The sequence below is a fragment of the Cricetulus griseus genome, chromosome 4 (assembly GCF_003668045.3).
Source record: "Cricetulus griseus strain 17A/GY chromosome 4, alternate assembly CriGri-PICRH-1.0, whole genome shotgun sequence".
NCBI classification, from domain to species: domain Eukaryota; kingdom Metazoa; phylum Chordata; class Mammalia; order Rodentia; family Cricetidae; genus Cricetulus; species Cricetulus griseus.
In genome coordinates, this window is record NC_048597.1 from 101,597,746 (window position 1) to 101,623,794 (window position 26,049).

General features: G+C 41.7%; 1 protein-coding gene across 9 annotated transcripts in view; it reads left to right on the plus strand.

The window, feature by feature from the left end:
• Atxn2 (ataxin 2) overlaps positions 1 to 26,049 on the plus strand; it is a 93,988-nt gene that overhangs the window by 27,749 nt on the left and 40,190 nt on the right. For all 9 annotated transcript variants that reach the window (XM_027414072.2, XM_027414075.2, XM_027414073.2 and 6 more), the window contains exons 2-6: positions 1,785 to 1,821; positions 3,518 to 3,577; positions 4,029 to 4,100; positions 4,572 to 4,722; positions 24,123 to 24,247. In XM_027414072.2, coding sequence (XP_027269873.1) covers positions 1,785 to 1,821; positions 3,518 to 3,577; positions 4,029 to 4,100; positions 4,572 to 4,722; positions 24,123 to 24,247 — 445 coding nt within the window. The remainder of the gene's footprint in view (positions 1 to 1,784; positions 1,822 to 3,517; positions 3,578 to 4,028; positions 4,101 to 4,571; positions 4,723 to 24,122; positions 24,248 to 26,049) is intronic.

The following is a 26,049-nucleotide window of genomic DNA, read 5'->3' on the forward strand; positions in this document are numbered from 1 at the left end:
GTTTTTTTTTTTTTTCCTTGTTATTCTCTAAATGATACAATCATGTATATATGGTATTTACTTTTGACTGGATGTTTTAAATAATAAACAAGGTATGTGAGTTATGCAAGTACTATATAAGGATTTGAACATCCTTGAATTTTGGTTCTGATAGAGTTTTGGATCAATCCCCGAGAGTACAAAGGAACAATGGGATTGTTCACTTCACTTGAAAATAGTCTACATTACAAGGCACCAGTCTTGTGTTTGCTGTGGGTTTTGTTTCTGCAGAGCTAGAATCTGAGTAAGTGCTCAAACATGTTATGAAGGCATTCTCTACCACTGAGCTATATTCCCAACCTGGTGGCTGAGTTTTGTGTATCCTATCTTTTCCAAGGCAGAGGGTTGGCAAAGAAAACCACTTGTTGGACAATTCCTGATTTTTGACAGTGTAGCCAGGCTAGCTTTAGAGTCAAGATCTTAACTGCTTCAGCTGGAATTAGAGCTGTGGACCACCAGGTCTGCCATATCATAATGCCAGTTCTGTCAGAGACACGTATTTAGAAGTTAAAGTGTTTATAATTATTTAATGTTTAAACATTTATTTACTTTGTGAGTATGTTTGTCACAGCACACATGTAGTAGTCTGAGGACAATTTACAGGAGTTGGTTCTCTCCTGTCATGTATGGGTCCTAGGGATTGAATTGAGGTTTGGTAGCACTTGCCTTTATCTGCTGAGCCTTCTGAAAAGTCCTGCTTTTACTTATATGTTAATAGTCTGTCTTTATTTTTTGCTAGGGGAAGGGGGAGAGACAAGGTTTCTCTGTGGCTTTGGAGGCTGTGTTGGCACTAGCTCTTATAAACCATTCTGGCATTGAATTCACAGAGATCCGCCTGCCTCTGCCTCCCGAGTGCTGGGATTAAAGGCATGTACCACTGTCCAGCCATGTTACTTTTTAGAGACAGGGAAAATGAGAGATTATTGAGGTATCAGTCAAATAATGTTGATTACAAGTGAGCTCCATCATACCTTGCTTTTAAGAATGCTGTTGTTTTGTATTTAATATCCCTTTTGGTGGTGGGGGTGGGGGTGGGGTTCGAGACAGGGTTTCTCTGTGTAGCTTTGGAGGCTGTCCTGGAACTAGCTGTTGTAGACCAGGCTGGTTTCGAACTCACAAAGATCTACTTGCCTCTGCCTTCCTAGTGCTGGTACTAAAGGGGTGTGCCACCACTGTCCAGCGATGTCCTTTTTTTTTGGGGGGGGTGTACTTGTTTGGGGTGGGGAGACAAGGTCTTATTTTGTATCCCTTGCTGACCTCAAACCCACAGCATCTCACTGCTTCCTCTCTGAAGTGTGGGGTACAAGCATGCACCACCACACCCAGCTAGGGGTTGTCTTTACTCCTCTTCCATAATTTTGTTTTTGGTTTGTTTGTTTTATAGAGACAGTCTCACCTAGTAGCTCTGGCTGCCCTAGAACTCACTATGTAGAACAGCCTGTCCTTGAATCTGCCTGCTTCTGCCTATTGCTGGTATTAAAGGCAAGCACCACAATGCCTGACTCATCCATTTGATTTTGATAAAACATCAGTCTTGTCTTTCTTCGTCTGTGGTGATCTTTCCCTGGCCTGGTAGCACAGCACACAGCCACTTAGATTTCCTGTCACTCAGGGTTAGATGGCCCCATCAACATACAGCCTGGCTTGTATTTGAGTAGAATTATAAGATTATATTTATATTTAAAAATGTTTTTAATCACATGTAGTCTTTTGAATTTAATAAAAACAATATTTAATCTTTTCAGAGGTCGGAACAGTAGCAAAGGACTGCCTCAGCCTACGGTGAGTAACTTCCATGTTATGTGTAAAAATATATAAAGTGTGATGTCTAACCATAGATGCAATGAATAAAATCTCTCAAATTGTGCTATAGACAATATATAGATGAATCAGTTAGTTATTGATTCTTCTGTGTTGCTTTTCAATAGGGACTCTATGAAATGTACAGTTTTTTGTTAATAGTATTTGTGTTGTATGTAATACTGGTGCCAAGTTAAGTGTTTCGATGTTCTAGGACCAAAGTTTGTAAAGTTCTTTGGCTTTTTGTTTGAATTAGTGTGTTTGTTTAAACTCCTTTCATTTTTCTCTCTTGGGAAACACCTTCTGGTCTGACATTTTCCAATTTTTATCACCGAAGTTAAAATGAAGACAAAAAGCATAAAGTTCCATATGAGAAGCTGCCACTCATTGGTGATTTTTGAGACAGGATCTATTGTGTAAGCATTGGCTGGTCTGGAACGTAGACCAGGCTAGCCTTAAACTCATTAGTGATCTGGCTGCCACTGAGGGATTTTGTTTGTTTTCTTTTATCCCCCCCCCCCTTTTTTTTTTTTTTTTTGGAGATAGTGTTTTTCTGTGTAACAGTCCTAGCTGTCCTGGAACTCACTCTGTAGACTAGGCTGACCTCGAACTCAGAGATCCACCTGCCTCTGCCTCCCAAGTGCTGGGATTAAAGAAATGTGCCACCATATCCAGCACTACTGAATTTTGAAATATGGTCTTTATTGGTCAGGTTATTTTCTTGAGAGTCCAGTGGACACACCCTTGTGTAGTTCAGCCTGGAATAGTTCTGTTGCTTTGATTCAAACATGCTGAGAGAAGCTGGTGGTATAAGGTGTGCCCTATTCTGCACTCCTACTTTATTGAGATAGATTGTGAGGTCTTTCCTCACTACCTAACTGCCCTTGGTGCTGGAATTGGAGCGCAGGTTCTTTAATGTGCTAAGCAAGCACTCTTCCATCCAGCTAAGCCCTAGTCTAGCAGATGGTGACTGTGTTGTGGTGTATGTTCTCTTATTATGGAAATAGTGGGTGAACCTTGGTGCAGGTGAGGTAATTGGAGGGTCACTTTGTGGGAGTTGAACTCAGGACATTGGGCTCATTGTGTCTTTAGCCACTGAGCCATCTCACCAGTCCCTGTCTGAGGTTACTTTTTATTTGTGTGTGTGTGTTTTTGAGACAAGGTCTTAATATGTAGCCTGACTGTCTTGGAAACTCACTGTATAGATTAGGATGGCCTGGAATTCACAAAGATTCATACCTGACTCTGCCATCCAGAATGATGGGATTAAAGGTGTGTGCAAGCATGCTTGACTGTGCCTAGACTTTTTAAACTTTATAATCCTGCAGCCACTACTGCACTCCAAGACAGCATGACATTTCCCTACCTGGCAGCTGTGCAAAATCTGTCCCCTACAAATACTGATTTGTCTTTTTCAGAGGTTTTTGTTTTCTCATTTGTGGAGGTGTAAGTCTGCTGTTTTTGTTTGTTTTATATCATACTAGTTATTAGTTGGAATAGTGTTTGATTTCATTGTTAAATCTCCAGCTTTCTGTTCTCTAAGGAAACAAAGTATGATAGTAACCAACTCTTTGTGAATTATAATCCATACTTCTTACAGCTAGAGAAGTGTTAGTTTTACTGTACAGACAAGTATAAATACCAGCTAGTAATCATATTCATTTTTCAAACTTCCCAGATTTCTTTTGATGGAATCTATGCAAACGTGAGGATGGTTCATATACTTACATCAGTTGTTGTAAGTTACCTGATTATTGGGGATAAAGTCTTTTGGGGTGGAATATTTCATGGAGTTAAAATGTAGAGAACAATTCTCAACCTACTATTGTTAGATCATATTTAATGAAGATGTTTTTAAAAATATATTAGAATGATATTTAGTTGATTATAACTCACAGAAAAATATTCTTGCTAACTCTGTTGTATGCATGCATAATAGTGTTTATAGCTGGTTGTCTTGTGTAATATTTTGTTATCTGATGGTAGTGTGGACAGAAACGTGTAGCTTTGGTGTTCAGTTCATACTCACTTCAGAGCTGCCAGTCCTGTACCACTTAGAGAACTCGGTGTGAAGTAAATGTGTTGCTAGTCAACATTCAATACTAAATGAGGTCTTATATAAAGTGAAATGAAACACTTATCTCTGGTGAGGTAGCACACCATTTATTTAAAATAATTGTGTTTTCTAGGGATCAAAATGTGAAGTACAAGTGAAAAATGGAGGTGTATATGAAGGAGTTTTTAAAACATACAGCCCTAAGGTAATTTTTTACTATTTGATCACCTTTTTATGGTCATGTCATTTCCTGAGAGTGTCATATGTCTGAGCTGACTGTGCATTTGGCAGTTGAGCTCTTGAGATGGTGTTTTCTTGCTCACTACACAATTATCCATTTTTAAAAACTGCTTGAATTTTTCTCTCTAGTAACAAATTCTTTAAGGACTGGTTTGGATAACTAAAAATACTGTATGTGTGACTGATATGCAATCATTTTCAGTATTGTCTGCTAGAAGAGGTGTGTGCTGAGTTACTTCCCTCTGTTATCACTAGTGTCCGTCAGATACACTGTAACAATAGCTTTTAGTTCTAAGGATTTCTGGAATGACAGGTTACATTTCTAAACAGGACATGCTTGTCAGGTTTCACATGATGCTTACTTTTGCTTTGGTGAGCTAAATATCCCTGTAAATATTATTTAATGATTTTAATGCTTATTAATTTTTTCTTTTAGTGTGATTTGGTACTTGATGCTGCACATGAGAAAAGTACAGAATCCAGTTCAGGGCCAAAACGTGAAGAAATAATGGAGAGCATTTTGTTCAAATGCTCAGACTTCGTTGTAGTACAGTTTAAAGATACAGATTCCAGTTATGCACGAAGAGGTAGGTGTTGGTTTCCAAGTCACCCTAGCCTTCCTGGTGCAATAAAGTCCCTCCAGCAATTATACAGACTTGGTTTATCCTCCCTTGAGATAGGATCTTGCTATGTGGCTCTTGATCCTCCTGCTTTTGCCTTCCCAGTGACAAGGTTGTAGTCTTTTGCCTTCAGGCCTGGGAATGAGATTTTCTTCTTTTAAATAGTTGTATTTTCTAGGGAAACATAGTTGACTTTTGTTTTTTGTTTTTTGAGACAGGGTTTCTCTGTGTAATAGTTCTGGCTGTCCTGGAACTTACTCTGTAGATTAGTCTGGCTTCGAACACAAAGAGATCCTCCTGCCTCTGCCTCCTGAGTGCTGGGATTAAAGGCCTGCGCTACCGCCGCTGCTGCCACCATCACCTGGCTGGCCCTTCATCTTGATAGTACTTAGTAGCATTGGTAAAGAGTTTTGCAATTCAATAATTTTTGAATGGTAGATTGTCATTAACTATAATTTGAATTTCATGCTTCAGTTTGTGCTAACAGCTGTTTCTGAAACATGGAGGCATGGGAAGTTACAACCTTTCTCAACACAGTTCTCCCCTTACTCATCATCTTTCCTGTTGCAGATACCAAGATTTCATGTTTTTTAAATTTTAAAACTGACCTTGGTCAGAAGACAAAGGGGAAAACCAAATAGGCTGAGTGTACACATAGCATTCTGGGAAGAGTGTTGACTGTAACAGAAACAGCAATCATTGGCTGTTCTATGTGTTTGCAATGTGCTTGTTTGGGGAGTGCTATGGATCAAGCCTAGGACACTGAATGCTATACCCAACCATTCCCTCCTTGTGTTGTTGTTTATTTTTTTGCAGTGCTGGAGATCCACCTCATAGCTAGGCAAACCCTACTATTGAGCCACATCCCCAGCTCTGAAGTTCTGATATTTGTTTTGATCTTTGCTTAATTGTTAATTGTCTTTCGCCCCCACCCCCACCCCACTGTGTAGCCCTGGCTGTCCTAGAACTCACACTGTAAACCTACTGACATCAATTCTAGAGATTTAGCTGCCTCTGCCACTGGAGTGTTGGGATTTAAGTTGTGTGTCACTATGTCCAGCATTTGTTTAGTTTTTTGGGAGGAGGGTGGAGACAGGGTTTCTCTGTGACTTTGGAAGCTGTCCTGGAACTAGCTCTTGTAGACCAGGCTGGTCTCGAACTCACAAAGATCTGCCTGCCTCTGCCTCCTGAGTGCTGGGACTAAAAGTGTGTGCTACCACCACCTGGTTACTATTTGTTTTGAGATAGGAACTTGGCTTTTAAGTAGCTATGTACCCCAGGCTTGATCCTTTTATCTCAACCTTTTAGAATCATGTAGTGTTCTTAATTAGGGTTTCTATTGCTGTGAAGAAAACCATGACCATGAAAACGCTTCTTTTTTTTTTTTTATTGTAATTCTTTTTTATTAGTTCAAATTAGGAACAAGCTTGCTTCACTTGTCAATCCTTCCTCCCTCTCCCTCTTCCTCCCCTCCCCCCCAACCCTCCCTCCCACGATGAAAAATCTTATAACAGAATACATTTAATTGTGGTGGCTTACAGTTTCAGAGGTTTAGTTCATTATCATTATGGCAGTACATGGGAGCATGCAGGCAGACCTGTTGCTGGAGAAAGAGCTCGGAGTTCTACATCTTGAAAACCTACAGTTACAAACCTACTCCAGCAAGGCCACACCTACTCCAGCAAGGCCGTACTTCTTAACAGTGCCACTCCCTATGGGCCAGGCATTCAAACACATGAGTCTATGGGGGCCACCCCTATTCAAACCACCACAGAGTGTGATCATTGCCTGGCTGTTTGTTTTGTTTTGTGGGTCTGAGATTATGAGTCCACAGCCTGGACCATGCTATTGCTGTTTAAAGTTTAAATAGTGAATTGGCATTATGGAAATAAGTAAATACTACTTCTGAGATAGTTTTTGCAATCAGTGGTTTTATTTTATTACTATATTATGTCTTCCTTTCTCAGGTGGTCTAGGTTCTCTAGATTGCCAAGAAAATACAGATGACAGCAACAGCTTTCAAACGTTGGATGTATGCATGAGGGGAAGGATGCCTTTTTTACTTAGTGGTTTAATTTTCTTATGAAAACATTGAGTATTGAAATAGTTTCTAATATTTTTGGGAGGAGGAGCTAGAGGCAGGCAGATCTAAGTTTCAGGCCAGCCTGGTCTACAAAGCGAATTCCTGAACAGCCAGGGCCACACAGAGAAACCCTGACTTGTAAAACAAAACAAAACAAAAACAAACAAGCAAAACAGAACAGAAGGGGCTGGAGAAATAGTTCAGTGGTTAAGAGCATTTCACATGAGGGCCCATAAACAGCCTGTAACTTCACTTTTAGAGATCTGATGCCCTCTTCTGTGCATGCTTAAACCAACCATTCACAGACACACATAAGAGGCAAAATATGCATACACACTCATAGTTTTTTTGAGAAAGGATTTCTCTGTGTAACAGCTCTGGCCGTCCTGGAGCTCACTTTGTAGACCAGACTGGCCTTGAACTCACAGAGATCCACCTGGCTCCTCCTCCTAAATGCTGAGATTAAAGCTATGCACCACCACTGCTCTGCTCTTGTTTTCTAAATTGAATTACACTACAAACAAATCGGGAGTGCTTTCTTATTCTGTGCCTATGTGTGATGTGTATAAGTGTGGGTGTGCTGTGTAAACCAGACTAGCTACGAGTGTGAACTCAAGGGATTCTTGTCTTCACCATCATGTCCCCTTAAGGGGAACTTGGGGTCTCTATAGAAGCTGAAAAAAGGTGGGTTTTTGGGATTCAAATTAGACCCTTGAGTAGATGGCAAATACTTTTACTCACTGAGTAATCCTCCTAGCCCTAGGGAGTGGGTGGGTGGGTTTGTGTGTGCATGCCTGCCTATGTGCCTGTGCCTGAGTGCAAGAGAGATAGTAGATGTTGGATGGGTTTTTTGCTTGTTTGTTTTCCCCTTTTCTTTTTTGAGCCAGGATCCCTGGCTGTCCTAGAACTCACTATGTAGGCCAGGCTAGCCTCAAACTCATAGATCCACTTGCTTTTGCCTCTGCAGTGCTGATATTATAGGCTTGTGTCACCATGCATGGTGGATGTTTTCCTCAATTATGTTCTACCCTGTTTAGGGGATATGGTTTCTTACTGGACCTGGAGCTCAGTGGTTGGCTAGATTGGGTGGCCAGTGTATCTAGGGCTTTTCCTGTCTCTGCATCCCTAGCACTTATGACAGTTGCACAGCAGAATGTGAGCCTATTTGCATGGGTTGTGGGGTTTGAGCTCAGGACCTCATGCTTCTCTACAAGAGCTTTACCAACTGTGGCTACCCCTGCCCTTCATTTTTTCCTCTTTTTGCCAGCTGCTTTTTAGAATATGTTCTTTCTTTTGTTGCTGTTTGACTTGGAACCAGACTTCTGTTTCTTTCTCTACTCTTTCCAGGGTCCCTGTCTAATCTGTATTTCCCATTTTTGTTTTCCTGATCTTCCCATTGTCCCATCTCCACACTTCCCCCCAACCTCCACCCAGGTCCTCATACATGCTAGCCATCAGCTGCCACTGCCTGTCCCCCAGTCTCTAGTGATTAGTGATCTTGCATTTGTATTGTGTCCTTTGTTTTAATGACTTCCCTGTGTTTTGGATTTATGTGGCTTCTCTCTTGCTTGTCTCTACTGCCGCTTTACTGCTTTGTGTCTTTGTGTAGTCTCAGCTAGGATAGTAGGTCAGCAGATGGACACAGTGGTACACCAAGTTTGATTGTAACAGCACTGGGTTCCTTCCTTCATGAGCTGGCTGCAGCTGCTGTCCTGTAGAGCTAGAGGTTAGTCTTATCAGACAGCAGGCCTTGCACATATCCCTCATCTGACCTTTGACCGAAAGCTTGGTGACCCTTAGCCTAAATCATTTTTTCCCTCTGCATTGGAGCTATTTCGCACTGACGTTTTGAAAGAACTCCATGCTGTTCTGGTTTTGGTGCAGTAGCAGAACATGCTTTATGTCTAATCTCATGCTCAGCACTGATGCTTGCACTAGTATTATGTGTCTCATTCAGCTTCTGATTACAGAGCATTCCCATTAGAGTTAGACAGAAATCGCTTGTGCTTATCAGCTGCCACCTTCATTAAGCAGTAATGAGCAAGTGGCCTATTGAGAATGACCTTTGGAGTAACTACAACTAACACTCACTCCTCCTCTACAAATTTGATGCTCTTCTGGCTTTGTGGAAGGGACGACTAAGCTCACTTCTTTCCTACACAGCATTCCCATTCCCTGATCTTTCCTTTGGTTCTTACTGATTGTAAGTATGTGTAATACCTTGTGTGTGACTGTGTAGAGGTAAGAGGACAACTTATTGGAGTTGATTCCTCTTCACTGTGGGCTCTGGGTGTTGAATGAACTCACCTTGTTAGGCATGGACCACCATCACGACTTTTTTTTTTTAATATTATTTAACTTTTATTTTATGTGCATTGGGATCAGATCCCCTGTAACTGGAGTTACAGACAGTTGAAGGCTGCCATGTGGGTGCTGGGAATTGAACTCAGGTTCTTTGGAAGAACAGCCAGTGCTCTTAAGTGCTGCACCATCTCTCCAACCCGATCTTGTTCTTTGGTTTTTCAAGACAGGGTTTCTCAGTAGCTGTGGAGCCAGTCCTGGAACTTGCTCTGTAGACCAGGCTGGCCTTGAACTCACAGAGATCCACCTACCTCTGCCTCCTGAGTGCTGGGACTAAAGGCGTGCACCACCACCACCTGGGACTACCTTGGTCTTTATTTTTTTTATTTTTTTTTTATTTAATTTTAGAAGCACTCTTATTTACATATCCATCCCCCCATTCCCTCGCCCTTCCTTGCTTCCCACCAACCCCCCCCCCCCCCCCGATAGTGAGGCCCTCCACAGGGGACCATCAAAGTCCATCACATCGTTTGGGGGAGGGCACTGGCCCTCCTTCCTATATCTGAGCTGCATTAGTATCCCTCCATAGGGAATGGCTCCCAAAGTCCATTTGTGCTCTAGGGATAAACACTGTTAGAGGTCCCATAGACTGTCTTGGCCTCCTAGCTGGCACCCACATTCAGAGGACTTGGTTCAGTCCAATGCTGGTTTCCCAGCTTTACGACCATGCGCTCACTAGGTCAGGTCAACTGTTTCTGCAGGTTTCTCCAGCACTGTCTTGGCTCTTTTGTTCATCCCTCCTCCCTCTCCACAACTGGATTCCAGGAGTATGCCTTAGTGTTTAGCTGTGGGTGTTAGCTGTGGGTGCCTGTTTCTGCTTCAGTCAGCTACTGGAGGGCTGAGGGCAGAGGGGCCACCTTGGTCTTTTATACCACTTGTTTCTACACTCCACACTCTCCATGCTACTGACTCCTTCACTTCTGTGTATAAATTACTCAAGTCTCCTTTCCCTGAGAAGAATCACTTTTCCCCTCCTCATACATAAAAGAGTCGTATTGGAAGCTACCTGGAACCCCTTTACCAGATCCTTTTGGGCTCTTACAGACTCTGATGCTACATTTGATGCTGTTCAGGGATACTGGTGTCTGCACCTGCTTTTCTGGCTTATTTTTCCTCCTTTACATTATCCTTTCACATACTGTGCCCTCTTTTTCTAGCCTTATACTATGTGTAAGCCACCCCCCCCAGCACCTGTACCACTAACCTTTGATCAGGTTGTATGTGGGTGATATTTCTTCCCATTGTATTCTCAGTGCCTTAAGTTTGAGTACTGTCTTCATTTTTTATGTTTTATTTCTTTTTTGTAAATAAGAACTCACTTTGTAGGTCAGGCTAGCCTTGAACTTGCTGTAAAGGTGGCAATTCTCTTTCCTGAGCCTCCTCAGTGGTAGGATTATAGACATGAGCTACTATTGTCTGTTTCTTTGTTTGTTAGGTTGATTTTTAATTGTTTAAAAATTCTCAAGACACTACCACGTTGTCTTGGCAGATAGCATGGGCATCTTTAATCCTAAATTATTATTATTATTATTATTATTATTATTATTATTATTATTATTATTAACTATTATTATTATTATTATTATTTTTTTTTTTTGAGAAAGAGTTTCTTTGTGTAGCCTTTCTGTCCTAGAACTAACTCTGTAAGACCAGGCAGCCTCAAATTCACAAGAGATCCACCTTCCTCTGCCTCTCAAGCACTGGGACTAAAGGCATGCGTCACCACTGCCTGGCTTCTAAAATATTTATATTAATTTATTTATTTTTGTTTTTTTGAGACAGGGTTTCTCTGTGGCTTTGGAGGCTGTCCTGGAACTAGCTCTTGTAGACCAGGCTGGTCTCGAACTCACAGAGATCCGACTGCCTCTGCCTCCCGAATGCTGGGACTAAAGGTGTGCCGCCAATGCCGGCTTTTTTTTTTTTTTTTTTTTTTTTTTTTTTTAATAAAGATTTTATTATGTCTAGTCTTCTGCCTGCTAGCAGAGGGCGCCAGATCTCATGGTGGTTGTGAGCCACCATGTGGTTGTCGGGAATTAAACTCAGGACTTCTAGAAGAGCACTCAGTGTTCTTAACCTCTGAGCCATCTCTCCAGCCCATAAAATATTTTTAAAGAACCACAATTTTATATGAAGATGGGAAGCCAGGACTGGAGAGATAACTCAGTGGCTTATAGTACATGCTCACAACCACAGATACCTCTGTTTGAATCCCAACACCAGTGTAACAAGCTGGGTGTGGTCCATTTCATAGGAGCAAACCCAGCACTGAGTAGAGTGGAGGCAGGAAGATTGCTGGAGCTTGCTGGCCTAATCTAGTCTAGTTGAAAAATGCCAAGTCTCAGATTCAGGAAGGGACTGGGCTTTAAATGAGAAAAGCTGAGAGTGACAGAGGAGGATACCGGATACCCTCCTCAGGCCTTTTGGCAGTTAACAGGAGTGTGTAACCCCCAGTCCCCCCAACACATATCCTGAAAGTAATACAATAAAATCAAAAGCTAAGAAAGCTAAGGCAGTTCCTATAACCTCTGAGCAGTCTTGTTGGGCTCTGGAGTATTGTCACTCTGCTTATGGCTGTGGGCAGTGCAGAGAAATGCAGGAATTCTTTGGAATTCCTTTTGAGAACCTAGTGTGATGTGTGTACATTTAATTTCTTTGTGTCCCCATTTGCCTGTGAAGCTCTGGGTTATGCTAGTTAATACTACTCTAGGCAAATATTGAAACCTGTTAAAATATTCATGAAAAATGAACTGTTAGCCTGGTATGGTAGAAAGTTACTTTCACACCTTTTCAGAAAATACAGAAATTCTCTTCCGTATTTTTCATGTGTATGCCCATGTGTTGTGTGACAGACTTCTGGAGTGACATAATACAAGCATATCAACTCAGCATAAAGGGAACCCAGGACAGACCCAAGTAATGACTATTAGACCACTGCCAAATTGATGAACTAATACGTTTTCATTCATGTTCCTAATAGGAGTATGGATGAGGTCTTGCTTATAAGGACTAGGGATAACTCAAAAGTAGCTGCTGAAAGGTTATAACAACAGCTGCATCCCCCAGTAAGCTCACCCCAACATGGGTGAAAATGCCTGAATACTGCAACCCTGCAGCTTTCTATGTAGCTTGCCGGCAGTTTGGCTAGTCAGTCTCTACCCCTAGCAGCCTTTTACTTCTTTTTATACTGTTGGTAGGGGGTCCTCAAGAATCTTTTTAAGCTTTTGGTTTTCTAGATGTGTGAATGTCATAATGAATGTTCTGTTGCTGTGAAGAGACACCATGACCATGGCAACTCTTAGAAAGCATTTCATTGGGGTTGGCTTACAGTTTCAGAGGTTTAGTTCATTATCGTGGTAGGGAGCATGGCAGCCTGCATGTAAACATGGTGCCAGAGAAATAGCTGAGAGTTCGACAATAGCAGGAAGCAGGAATAGAATGATAACTGGCCCTGGCTTGGGCTTTGGAAACCTCAAACCCCCACCTCCACCTCCACCCCCACCCCCCGCCTTGAACCTGCCCCTCCTCTCAAAAAAAGTCTACTATTTAGTACTAATAAAAGTTCAAGACAGGGGCCGGGCATTGGTGGCGCACGCCTTTAATCCCAGCACCCGGGAGGCAGAGGCAGGCGGATCTCTGTTGAGTTTGAGGCCAGCCTGGTCTCCAGAGCGATAGGCTCCAAAGCTACACAGAGAAAACCTGTCTCGAAAAAAAGTTCAAGACAGGGTTTCTCCAAAGCCACAGAGAAACTCTGTCCTGACCCCCCCCCCAAAAAAAAGTAGGGTGGCCTGATTAGTATTTATTTATTTATTTATTTATTTATTTGCTTGCCCACAATGTATTTGGTGAAAGTTATCTGTATTGCTTGAATCTTTGTGTCTTTAATTTTGGGTTTCCCAAGGCCTCACTGATGTTGTAGTTCCTTCCTTCCTTCCTTCCTTCCTTCCTTCCTTCCTTCCTTCCTTCCTTCCCTCCTTCCCTCCTTCCCTCCTTCCCTCCTTCCTTCCTTCCTTCCTTCCTTCCTTCCTTCCTTCCTTCCTTAATTTAAATTAGAAACAAACCTGCTTCACTTGTCAGTTCCAGCTCCCTCTCCCTCCCCTCCTCCCCAGTCCCCCAGCCTGATTAGTTTTTATGTGTTTTGTTTAAAAAATACATTTATTTGTTATGTATGTGGGCATAAATGCCATGGCATCTGTGTGGATGTCAGAGGATAAGCTTGTGGGAATTAATTCTTTCCTATTATGTGAGTGCCCTTGTAGGACTCAATGTAGTGCCACTGTCAGGTGTGGTGGCAGATGCCTTTAAGCATTGAGCAATCTCACTAGTGTGTATGCCTCTGTGTCTGCTCTGCCAAGCCACAGGGTCTCCTATATCCCAGGCTACTTGCTATGTAGCCAGGGTTGATCTTGAGCTTTTGATCCTGACTCCACTTCCCATGTTTTGAGATTGCAGGGTCCATCCACTGCAACAGCCTTATTCAGTGCAGGGAGTCGTCCAACCCAGGTGTTACTGTATAATAGGCAAGACTGTGCCAGCTGAGCTATACCCGCTACCCTTGTGCTGTTTGGCTTCAGTGTCCAGCATTGCAAAAACAACAGTAATACTTAGTGAAAACATTATTGGAGTAGATTGGGGTAGGTTGAAAATATGGTTCTGTTTGAATGGAAGTATTTAATACTGTAGTTTGGTCAGTTCTCAGTCATCTTACAATCTCTTAAAGATAAGAGCTTCTATTTTATAGGTACTGATGTGATATTAAAGGTTCTGCACTTCCATGTATTAACAAAGATAAGATGAAAATGTTTCCTTGAATGCAATAGGAAGGACTTGCCTTCCCAGACATGAAAGTGCAGTGGAGTTCAATGTTTGTAGTGGCAGAGAATTAGAGAACCCCAAACACAAAATTCATGCCTTAGTCTGTGTGCACAGTAAAGGTAAGGCTTCACATCTAGACAAGAATGTCATTGGCCAATGTATTAGATAACATTTAGGAGAGATTAGTTTATTCCCCACTATTTCAGCACAGTACAGTGTTAAGACAACAGTAAGGTTCAGACACACAATACAGCATATCTGGCATTTTATAATTTTGAGAGAGAAGAATCTTTATAGGCATGTGCTGTGACTAATCTTGGTACACTTGGGAAGAGGGACTCTTAGTAAAGAATTTCTTCAGCCAGACTGACCTTTGCAAATGTCTGTGGGGTATTTTGTTTGTTTTCTTTTGAGACAAGGTTTCTCTGTGTAGCCCTGGCAGTCCTGGAGCTCTTTAGACCAGGCTGGCCAGTTCAAGAGATCCACCAGCCTCTGACTCCTGAGTGTTGGGATTAAAGGCATGCATCACATCACCCAGAGGCTATGGGATATTTTTTTTATTGTTGATTGGTGGAGGCTCAAACCCACTGTGGTGAGGTACTACCTTTGGGCAGGTGGCCTGGGCTATGTAAGAGTAGCTAACTATGAGTCTGGAAGTAAGGGAACAAGCAGCATCCCACCAAAGTATCTGTGTCAAGCTCTTTTTTTTTTTCTCAGTAATGAACGGAGAAAATGTTTATTCCGTATATTTCTGTATATTTGCATTCTTTTACAACAGAAATGTATTTATGGATTGTTCATATAAATTCATTTTTAGGTGTAATGGGGTCCAGTCAAAACAAACTTTATATCATTGTTTCTAAGTTAATCAAAATTAAAGTTCAAAGTCTTGTCAAATAATTTCTAATTTTCCTGTTCTGCCTGCCCCATTATTCACTGTAGTCTACCTTCCTCATAATTCTAGTTCAGTGTATTAGTAAGGTTTAGATAATGTCCTTTTTATCCACACCTACAAATGAATATGTACTGCAGCAATGGACACTTTGTATTGCTATTTCCGGTACTCATTTGAGAAGTGGTTAAAGGTTGCCCTTGGTTGCTCAACAGAAAAATCTGTAGTCTATAAAAATCAGGGCTGGGAATGTGGCTCAGTTGGTAGAATGCTTGCCTATCCTGCAGAGCCCTGGGTTTGATTCTCAGCACTGCATAATCCAAATCTGGGTAGTAGGCTCAGAATTTCAAGGTTGTCTTTAGCTACACAATGAGTTTGAGGCCAGCTTGGGCTACAGGACAGTCTCAAAACAAAACTAAAAACAAACCCCTAACATCCAGATAGTTAGGCACCAACTATAAAGACTTGTTATCTGTAGGGCTGTTTATGTATGAATGGTATGTATATGTGTATCTGTATGTATGTACACACATGTACGTATGTACATGTCTGTGTTGAAGCTAGAGGTTTGCTATAAGCTGTCTTCCTCAATTGTTGCCCCACTGTGTCAAGCTCTTATCTTGAATTCCTACCTTGTCTCTCCTTGATTGCCTATAACCTGTAGGCAATGAAACAACAATAGAAAAACAAATTAGAACAAGAGTGACCATTAAAAACAAAAAGATAAAATAAACTTTGTCTTATACAAAACTAATGACTTATCTTTAGAAGATGTTAGAAATTAGGAAATATTGTTGAACACACAGAATGGTGACCTGCTTCCCTTACTAACCAAAGAACCACAGTTTTAAGGGAGTGGAAAATGCCTCTTCCCCCTGCTGGGCTATAGTGAGGCAAGCGGAAGCCGGGCTCCAGCACTCATGTGTCTCAGTTACTGAAAGCAAGTGGTATTCTTGAATTCTCCAGCAGGTAAGCACATGTGTGTTTTGTTTTGTTTTGTTTTGTTTTGTTTTTAGGCAGGATCTTGATGTATAGCTTTGAGTGTCCTAGAGCTCAGAAACCTCCCCACCATGCATGGGCTTCTGCCTCCAGGGTAATGGGATTAAGGGCATGTACCACCACACCCAACCTTCAAAATTGTTTTGACTGCTCTGATTTACTTGTATTTCCCAGTGAGTTTTAGTATTATTTTGTTACTTTTGAGCATAATCACAGATGGAATTTTTTTCATAGAGATTACATTGAGTCTGTAGTTCAAGTTGGGGGAGTAATAACAAAACATTAGGTAACTTTTGTATTTACTCAGGTCATCTTCCCTGGTTTTCTTTTATTTTTTGTTTGTTTTAAAGAAACATTTGCATCCTTTAGAGTAATTGTTTTTACACTTAAGACACTTATTTCCTTTTTGTGTTTGGAGATGATCTTGCTGTGTTGCTTGGTCTGGATACAAGTTCACTACCCTTGCTACACAGCCTTCCTTTTAGTACTGGGACCACATGCATGCCTGTGTCTCTCTGCTTTATTCCTAAAAAATAAATAATTTTTTTCTTTGAATTCTATTAAATGCAAATTGCTTTCTACTGGAATACTTGAGTCTTCTTCTCCTTCAGCAGTTTTAGATTATCACACTTTTATTTTGCTGTCTAAATTTGCCACTGATGCATGTGTTCCTTTCAGCTCTTAAAAGCATATACACTGACTGCAGAAGTCCTCAAGTAGGGGAAGTGTGTTCTTGAACCCCATTGCTCATTTAGTACTTTTCCCACTGAAAACCACGGCTGTTTGTGTGGATGTACTTTATAGAATTTCTTTCTTGTAGCCAAAAGAATTTTTCATTGTTGGATTCAGGCGTCAGATTCTCATTGTGTTTCTTTTATGAAATACTTCATGAGTTTAAAAACAAGCTTTCTCTGAAGGCAGTGATAAGAGTTTGTTCCTTGTCTTATGAGATGACATATCAAGGCCAAGCATGGTGGGCACACCTTTAACTCCCCTTTCATGGGGGTCAGAGACAGGTCTACACATGAGTTCTAGAACAGCCAAAGCTACATAATACAGAGACTCTGTCTCAAAGAAAACACCCACCCAAAAGAGATGACATGTCAATCTTGAAATACCTGGCTCTGCTGGGTTTTACTTATCTAGCTCACGAAGTAGACTTTCCTAAAAGATGCCATCTTTCTCATATACCCTTTAATATGTGAAGGCTGAAGTAGTGAGGGGCTGTAGCTCAGTGGGCGAGCCTGGCTCTGGGAGGTCCTATATCAACTCCTAAGCTACCAAACAGGGCAGAACATAAATAACTGACTGCCCTTCTTGACCCTCTCCGTAGACTGTGAAGGCTCAGTCCTATAATTCTCACACTTAGCAGGCTGATGTAGGAAAGGTCATTGTTAGTTCAAGGCAACCAGATCTACAAGGTGAGACCTTGTAACAAAAACAGACCAAAAATAGAAAACAAAGTGAAATAACGCAGATATAAGGAAACCTTTGGCTTAAATCTAGGTGAAAACATTGTTTTCTTGCCCTTTTTAAAAATGGCATGTGTAGCCCCAGTTGGTATTGAACTTGCCTTAGCTTTGTCTGGACCCTAAGGTTGCAGGCACGTGCTACTACTATGCTCATCTTGTTTGCTTTCTTGCTCCGTCAGCTTTTCCTTGGCACAATCGCATCCACATTCTGTCCCTCCTCTCTTTGCTCAGATACTTGTGGTGACCTAACCCACCTTCCCTCCAGATCTCTTCTTGCCCCTCAAGCATGCAAGGTTCTTAAACACTGGCATTACTGTGTCATTCCATGCCTTGTTCAGAATAACCAGACTATGTTTACTACAGATCACTTGGGACATCACATTTTTTATTTTGGTTTTGGTTTTTCAAGACACTGTTTCTCTGTATAGCTCTGGCTGTCTTGGAACTTGATCTGTAGACCAGGCTGGCCTTGAACTCACAGAGATCCACCTGTTTCTGCCCCCCTCAGATCTGGGATTAAAGGCATGTGCTACCATCGTCCAGCCGGACATGACATTTTTAAATTAATTACCTCATTTGTATGATTAGAAATTCCTCTGCAGCCTAGGCTAGACTCAAACATGAGGTGAACTTCTTCTTGCTTCCATTCTTTGGGTTTAGATTATAGATGTAGCTTCAATGCCTGGCAAGGACTCCATACTATGTTTTTCAGGGGCTCCTCACAAAGGAGCTTCTTGTCAACCTTCCCTCCTGTTACCCTGCAGCACTGATGGCCTTCTTGAGCTTATCTGACTTGTCTTCTCCTTGGGTTTGCTTTCTCCAAAAAGTCCATGCACTCCTTAGAATGATCAGATTTTTCCTTTTACACTCCCCAGCTTCCTTGCTCTCACTGGTCTGTGTTAATGCTCACACTAATAGCTCTTCAGCCAGACATTTTATTATTAGATGGAGTAGTTTGATCTTACTTCAGTGAGATCTGTCTCTGTTGGGTTGCAGTTGTTGTTTCTGTGAACTGAGGAGAATGGGAGTTACTTGGACCCCTTAACAGCTCTTTCTCATGGGGCACCTTCACACACTAAAAAGACTCCAGAGTTTTAGATTTGAAAAGTGAGCTCAGTACACAACACAATTCTTTTCTTTACTCAGAAGCATCATAGCATGCACATCTATTTTAAGGGTTAAACTGTGTGTGTGTGTGTGTGTGTGTGTGTGTGTGTGTGTGTGTGTGTGTGTGTGTGTGTGTGTGTGTAGATGTTAAGCTTGTAACTGTGCATTCAGTGTATTTTGAAGGATAACATGGAAGTAGCCTTACTGCTTTTCAGTTTGGAACCATAGGATTATGAGTCCCCTCAATCATTTACATACAATTTTTGGTGGGTGCCAGGGAAATGACCCTTTTGTAGCCACCTCTGGATTAGGCACCCCCTCCCTGTTCATGTTAGTGTCTTGGAGGCAGTTATATGTGGTTCTCTGAGAATGTGGCATCCTGTTATGTAGGAAATTTGATATCTTTGAATTTCTGCTTAACACTTGGTATTTGGGTTGGCTCTTTGTTTCTGTTTTTTGCTGTTTAGTCTGTCCTGATCCCAAGAAAGTTTTAACACATCCATGGTCCCCAGTTGTGTGAGTTCAATTGGGCAGTAACACAAATGAGCTTTAAAGACAAGCTGGATTTCAGTTTGGGGGGCAGGAAGAGATTGTGTGCAGGGAAGGTCTCTTTGCCTATTTTTGTGCCTAAAGAGGCCTGGCTTTTTGTCCCACCCTGCCTCCGTGAAAGTCAAGATAGCTTGGGGCTTGGTTTTATTTTGACATTGTAGCTCTTAATTCTCTGCTTTAGTTTTCTGTTGAAGGGACAACTGTTGCCTGACTGTGATGGGGCTCCTCAAAGCCTTGCATTTTGTACTTATGTTTGGTCATCTCTACAGTGAATAAAACAAACCATTTCCTGACATTTAGTTGGGGAAATAGTGAATGTGCTTTGTTCAGTGGGCTCAGAACTACCATCAGTGGGGAAATAATTGACGTTATTCAGAATGGATAGTATTTGCTGTTGGGGTTTTTCAGACAGGTGCTGTTGCACTGTATCGGATGTAGAACAGCTGTGTATTTCTGGCATGCTCTGTGTTGTGGGTAGGGACTTGATGCATCAGATGTGAGTTTTTGATGATACTGTGGCAGGGATTGATTTTCAGATTGCCTGTTTTTGCAGCAGAGCAGTGTTTCACTAGGAACATTACCCTTCACCTTGTGGAGCAGTTTATGCAGGGCTGTCAGCTCTGCCCACAGTCATTGCAGTCTTCATAGGCCAGTTGTTCTCTTCTGCACTCCCATGTTTCTTTTCTTGAGGTTTTTTTTTTTTTCCTGTTTTATTTTTAAGACATTTAAATTTATTAGTATTATTTTGGTTATTTGAGACAGGGTTTCTCTGAGTAACCTTGGCTGTCCTGGATCTCACTCTGTTGACCAGTCTGGCCTTAAACTCAGAGATCCCCCTGCCTCGAGAGTACTAGAATTAAAGGCTTTCATAACCACCACCCTGCTTTATTTTTAATTATGTATATGTGTGTCTTGTGTGTGCATTTGCGCATGAGTTCCCACATAGGCCATAGGTGTGGGATCTCCTGCAGCTGGAGTTAACATAAGGTGGTTGTGAATCATCCAACATTAGTGTTGGGAATTGAATTCGGGTTCTCTGGAAGAGCAATGTGTACTGTTAACTGCTTGAGGCATCTCTGCGGTCTATTTGTTTATTTATTTGTATGTTTGTTTTTTGGGGACGAGGTTCTTATTTATCACAGACTGGCTTGGGGATTTTCGTGTAGCTGAGCATGTTTTTTTTTTTTTTAAGATTTTATTTATTTATTATGTGTACAACATTCTGCTTCCATGTATATCTGCACACCAGAAGAGGGCACCAGATCTCATAATGGATGGTTGTAAGCCACCATGTGGTTGCTGGGAATTGAACTCAGGACCTCTGGAAGAGCTGTCAGTGTTCTTAACCTCTGAGCCATCTCTCCAGCCCGCTGAGCATAGTTTTTAACTTCTGTTCCTCCTGTCCTCACCCCTGCATCCTGGGGATTGCAGGCATTGTTCCTTGTGCTCAGTGTATTTCTGTATCTTAACAGTAAAGTGGGATTATTGGTGTGCTGTTGCACTTTCCTACGTACTGTGTGTACTTGTGGTGCAGGGGCTTGGAACCAAGGCCTCATGCCTATCAAGCATTCATTCTGAGCTAGCTCCATTCCCTCTTTGTTGTGTTCAGCTGTTCTTCTTTCAGCTGCAGCCCTCTCCTTCTTAGAGGTTGTATCTGATTGACCAGTCATGGTGCTGCATGCTCATACTCTAAGCATTAGGCACGCCAAGACGTGACGATTGCCATACATTACAGCTTAGTTTAGGTTATATACTGAGTTCCAGGTCATTCTGGGCTGTACCGAATGAGCTCTGGTTTTATGTAAGCACTTGATGGGCTTGGGTGCAGCTTCCTCTACTTCTAGGGGACAAGATTAAATTTTTCTTAATTTCCTGGAGGGTGGGTGGGTTGTGCATACATGTGGCGGTCAGGGGCCAAGTTCTAAGAGTCTCTCCTCATGCCTCTACATGTTTTCTGGGGATTGAAATCAGCTGTCAGCCTTGCACAGCAAACTCTTGAACCTGCTGAGCCCTCTCACTGGCCCTGTAGTTTAATTTTTGTGATGCTGGGAAGCAAAATGAAGGCCTCTCTATGCCAGCCAGCCTTTTGCCATTTAACTTCACCTTACCCCATTTTGTGGTATCTATATATTTATATTTTTATTTGCTTATAATAGAATACTAACATTTTACTTTTTTGGTTTGTTGTGGTTTTTCGAGACAGGGTTTCTCTGGGTAGCTTTGGAGCCTATCCTGGCACTCGCTCTGGAGACCAGGCTGGCCTCGAACTCACAGAGATCTGCCTGCCTCTGCCTCCTGAGTGCTGGGATTAAAGGCATGCGCCACCAACGCCCGGCACATTTTACTTCTTACTTGACTACTATTCTGGCTGTGCTTTCAAAAACAATTTTTTTTTCCTTTCCTTTTTTTGAGACAAGGGTTTCTCTATATTGCTTTGGAACCTTTCCTGGAACTCACTCTGTAGACCAGGCTGGCCTCAAACTCACAAAGATCTGCCTGCTTCTGCCTCCTGAGTGCTGGGACTAAAGGCATGTGCCACCAATGCCAGGCTTTTAAAAAATTCTATAGGTCTGGCAAGATGATGTCTCAGGGGATAAAGGCATTTGCCACTAAGCAGGACTAGAGTTCATTTCCCAGGAACCATGTGGTGAGAAGAGAATATATACAATTTGTTATCTGACTGCCACATAGGCATGGTTGCTTTCACATACATTCATTACATGAATAAATGTTGAAATACAGAAACAGTAAAATGATAGAGAACAAAAGATAAGAATGGCCCCAATAGCATCAGTAGTGTTTGAACAGGTCTTTAAAACATTTAAGTTTCACAATTTTAAAACATTTATTACTATGAACAAGCAGTTCAAAGGACTACTCAGGGGACTTGATTATCTGCTTTAGCTATTTAGGACCAAATGCCAAGTCATTTTCCTGGCCAGTTTTATGAATATAATAATCTAATAATAAAACAATTCTTTGACAAGTTTGACTGTTGTTTTGTTTTATTTCCTCCTCCTCTTTGAGGCAACTTGAAACTCACAATGTACCCCATGCTCACTCAGTTACTTCCATGAGCTAACATGCCTGGTGAAGTCTACATTTTCTTCAAGTTATAGATAGATGACTTGGAGTTTGAGGAGCAGAATATGAATTGGGCAAGAGAAAGATGTTTCCTTCTGACCACCACCAGGTGGCATCGAAGATTCAACCAACAGATAAATGTAGACCTTTTTTCCCTCTAGTTGTGTGTTTTTAAGGCAGGGAGTGGGACACAAAATTAACTGAATCTTTCTTCCTTGTCTGGTAACTTTTCTTCCTCCTTTTCCTTTCTATGACCATAACTTCTTCAGAACCAGCTACCATGTGTCTGTTGCTGGCATGTACCACCATGCCGGGCTGAGTAAATTAATTTTAAACAGGATTATTTTTGATTAGGGGTGTGCCAGTGTGTTCACCTGAGTGCAAGTGCCCACAAAGTCCAGAAAGGGGTAACCGATCTTCTGGAGCTGGAGTTACAGGTGGTTGTGGGTGTTGGTAACTGAATCCAGGTCCTCTGCAAGAGCAGAGCCGTCGTTCCAGCTTTATGAACTAACATTTGCTAATAGCTGACAGAGCTTTCAGATGATGGACAGGGTTAGGACAAGCTAGAGGAAGTAATGGGGGCTATTTAGGGATTTTTATGGCATCCAGATGAAAATGGGGTGCTGAAGATGAGCTATGTCTTTTCCTCTGCTAAAAGCTTTATCTAGAGTACAGCTCCAGTCTTCTGCTTCTCCCAAGGGGCTTCCTATGTTCCTTTTTGCCTAGTGTGCATGGCACACATCCATTATTTGTGTACCCCTCCTTTGGGAAGAGAGGATATTAGGTGTTAGGCCTCATTAACCTTGCAATGCTCTGCCTAAAATTTTCCACTGAAGTGTCTGTCTTTGGCAATACCTTTACCCTTGGGGATACTATGCCAGAGCAGTGCCAGATCAAACCCTTGGAATAGTCTTCCTTTGTGGAGTAACTCTATACCATAATGCTATTTTCTTCTCTTGCTCTTTGTAGCAACTTGTCATAAGGGTCAGGGCAAAAGAATTTGGGAGCTTGTGGTCTTTGGCAGAGCAGGTCAAAAACATAACTATGTTAGAAAGATGTGTGAGTGTGAGCATTTAAGTGTGCACCTGTGTTTGCAGAGCATTCCTAGTTCAGTTTAGCACTTTTAACTCCCAACTGTAAGAACATTTCTTTTCGTTAACAATAAGATTAGCTGAGCATGTAGGTTTCGCAAACTTCTAAGCTGGGCTGAGGGATACTAGAAGGAGTGGTGTGCCTGCTGGATACAGGCAGTACTGCAGAATCTGCACTTCTTATGAAGGTGGTATTGAGCCGGGCGTTGGTGGTGCAGAGGCAGAGGCAGGCCTGTTCGAGGCCAGGGAGTTCGAGGCCAGCCTGGTCTCCAGGGTGAGTGCCAGGATAGGCTCCAAAGCCACACAGAGAGACCCTGTCTCAAAAAAAAAAAAAAAAAAAAAAAAAAAAAAAAAGAAAGACAAAAAAGAAGGTGGTATTGAGGGGTGTATTGGAAAGGGAAGGATCTCTCAAAATGGTTTAACTTGCCACGTGTCTTGTCAGAAGACAAGTTTGCATATAGACCTTGCAGAGAGAACTAAACTTATACAAAGTTAAAACCATTCTGCCTAGTCACACATGGTGGCACTTGCTTGCCATCCCTGTACTGTGGGGGTATAGGTAGGAAAAGTTCAAGGACAGCCTGGACTACATAATGAGTTTCAGGCCATCTATGGCTACACAGTAAAACACTGTCTAAAACAAAACACCACAGAAACAAAAAGCAACCAATAGTATTTGACAGTAAATACTTCAGAGATGTGTCTTAATTGTGGATCTGTTCAGTGAAAGAGAACTTGAACCCACTGTCAGCTTGCATGCACACAGTGCTTCACAACATGGAGTGATGAGAGCAATGCCTTCACTAGTCATCTGCGTTGCAGCTGACTGGATTATTGTTACTTAGATAGCAGAAATTCACTTTCTCATGATTACTGGTCTGTCTCTTAGTGTCACTTGCCCGTTGTCATCTTCACAGATGCTTTTACTGACTCCGCTGTCAGCGCCAAAGTGAATGGTGAACACAAGGAGAGGGACCTGGAGCCCTGGGATGCAGGGGAGCTCACAGCCAGCGAGGAGCTGGAGGCTCTGGAGAATGATGTGGTGAGTGCCATCTGTGACTGCCCAATGTGCTCTGTGTACCCCAGCTCTCAGTTTAACATATCTCTGTCCTCAGCAGCACATGTAGAACAAAGACAAGAAGAGAAAAGCATTTTTCCTTGACTTGCAGGCTCAGCACCCAGAAAATACTGTCTTTGCGATAAAGTAATACTGGAAATTAGAGTTAAGAGATGACAACCTGCTGTATTTTGAATGCATGTAAAATAAGGAGCCTAAGGCAGATAGTGTTGTGTGGTGACTTTCCTAGAGATGAAGTCAAATTGTCCTTTTTTTCTGAGGAAAAGAAAGTTATCATTAAGATAAAATTTTATATTGATGTGGCAACTGTGATGTCACCATTCAGGAGGTAGAAGTAGAAGAGTTGGGAGTTCAAACTAAAGAGTTGGGAGTCCACTAAAGAGAAAGTTTGAAGCTAGCCTGAACTGTGTAAGACCCTTACTCAAAAAAATCCAAATCAGCCTGGTGTGGTGTTACCTGCCTTTAATGCCAGGAGGCAGAGACAGACAGGTCTACATAGCAAGTTTGAGGCTAGCCAGAGCTAACCAGTGATATCCAGTCTTGGGGGTGAAAAAAGTAACAACCACAAAAGATAAATACTCACGTTACATTAAAATTAAAGCATTGCCTCGTTGTCTACAGAAACTTGGTTCTGAAATGTGCATTTTTCACGTATTATTTTTGGTTTTCTTCTGGCATGCTGTCAGCAAGTTGAATCTTACAGACTTTGTGATAGAGTTTTTTATTTTAGGTGTATGGGTGTATTGCATGTATGTCTGTGCACATATGCATTAGAGGCCATAAGAGGGTTCAAATCCCCTAAACTGGAGTTACAGATAGATGGTTGTGAGATTCTATGGGGGTGCTGGGAAATGACCCTGTGTCCTTTGGAAATGCAGCCAGTGCTAGTAACTACTGAGCCATCCCTCCAGTCTCTTAGGGCGTAGAGATCTGATGTTAAACTGTGCCATAAATAAGGTTAAGTTAGCAAAGAACCTTGTGTTGTGAACAGAGAACCTGAGTTTACTATCTAAGACATAGTAAATAGTACCCTTCTCCTCTAAGAGCTCAGCTGGCTAATAGAACAGATCTACCCTGAAAAGCTATCATTGTTTATCTTCAAACTTTCAAGATTCACCTAATTTTCTTCTAATCTTTTATTTATTTAAAAAGTTTTTTTTCCCTATTTTGCATACCAACAACAGTTCTCCCTCCCGCTTCTTTCCCACCTTCTCCCCCCCTCAATTCCCCAAGGTTTACCTAAACTTATTATAATGGTTCTCAAATGTGTCTCACTGCACCTTTGTGATGGGAACTGGTACACTTTTTACTCTATTAGATAGGGGAGGTTTGTGGAGAATGACAGTGTTTATCAAAATTTAAAATGTAAGTGTGGTGTATTCTAGCAGTATTACTACTAAGAATTTACTTTAGCTGATTGTGGTGGTGCACACCTTTAGTCTCACCACTTAGGAGGCAGAGGCAGTTGGATTCTGTGAGTTGAAGGCCTGCTTGTGCTATATACTGTGAGACTCTTATCTTTTTTTTTTTTTAAAGATTTTATTTACTTATTATGTATACAACATTCTGCTTCCATGTATATCTGCAAACTAGAAGAGGGCACCAGATCTCATAACAGATGGTTGTGAACCACCATGTGGTTGCTGGGAGTTGAACTCAGGACCTCTGGAAGAGCAGTTGGTGCTCTTAACCTCTGAGCCATCTCTCTAGCCCGAGACTCTTTTATCTGTTTAAGAATAAGGAAATAATAGATTAAAAATAGAAGA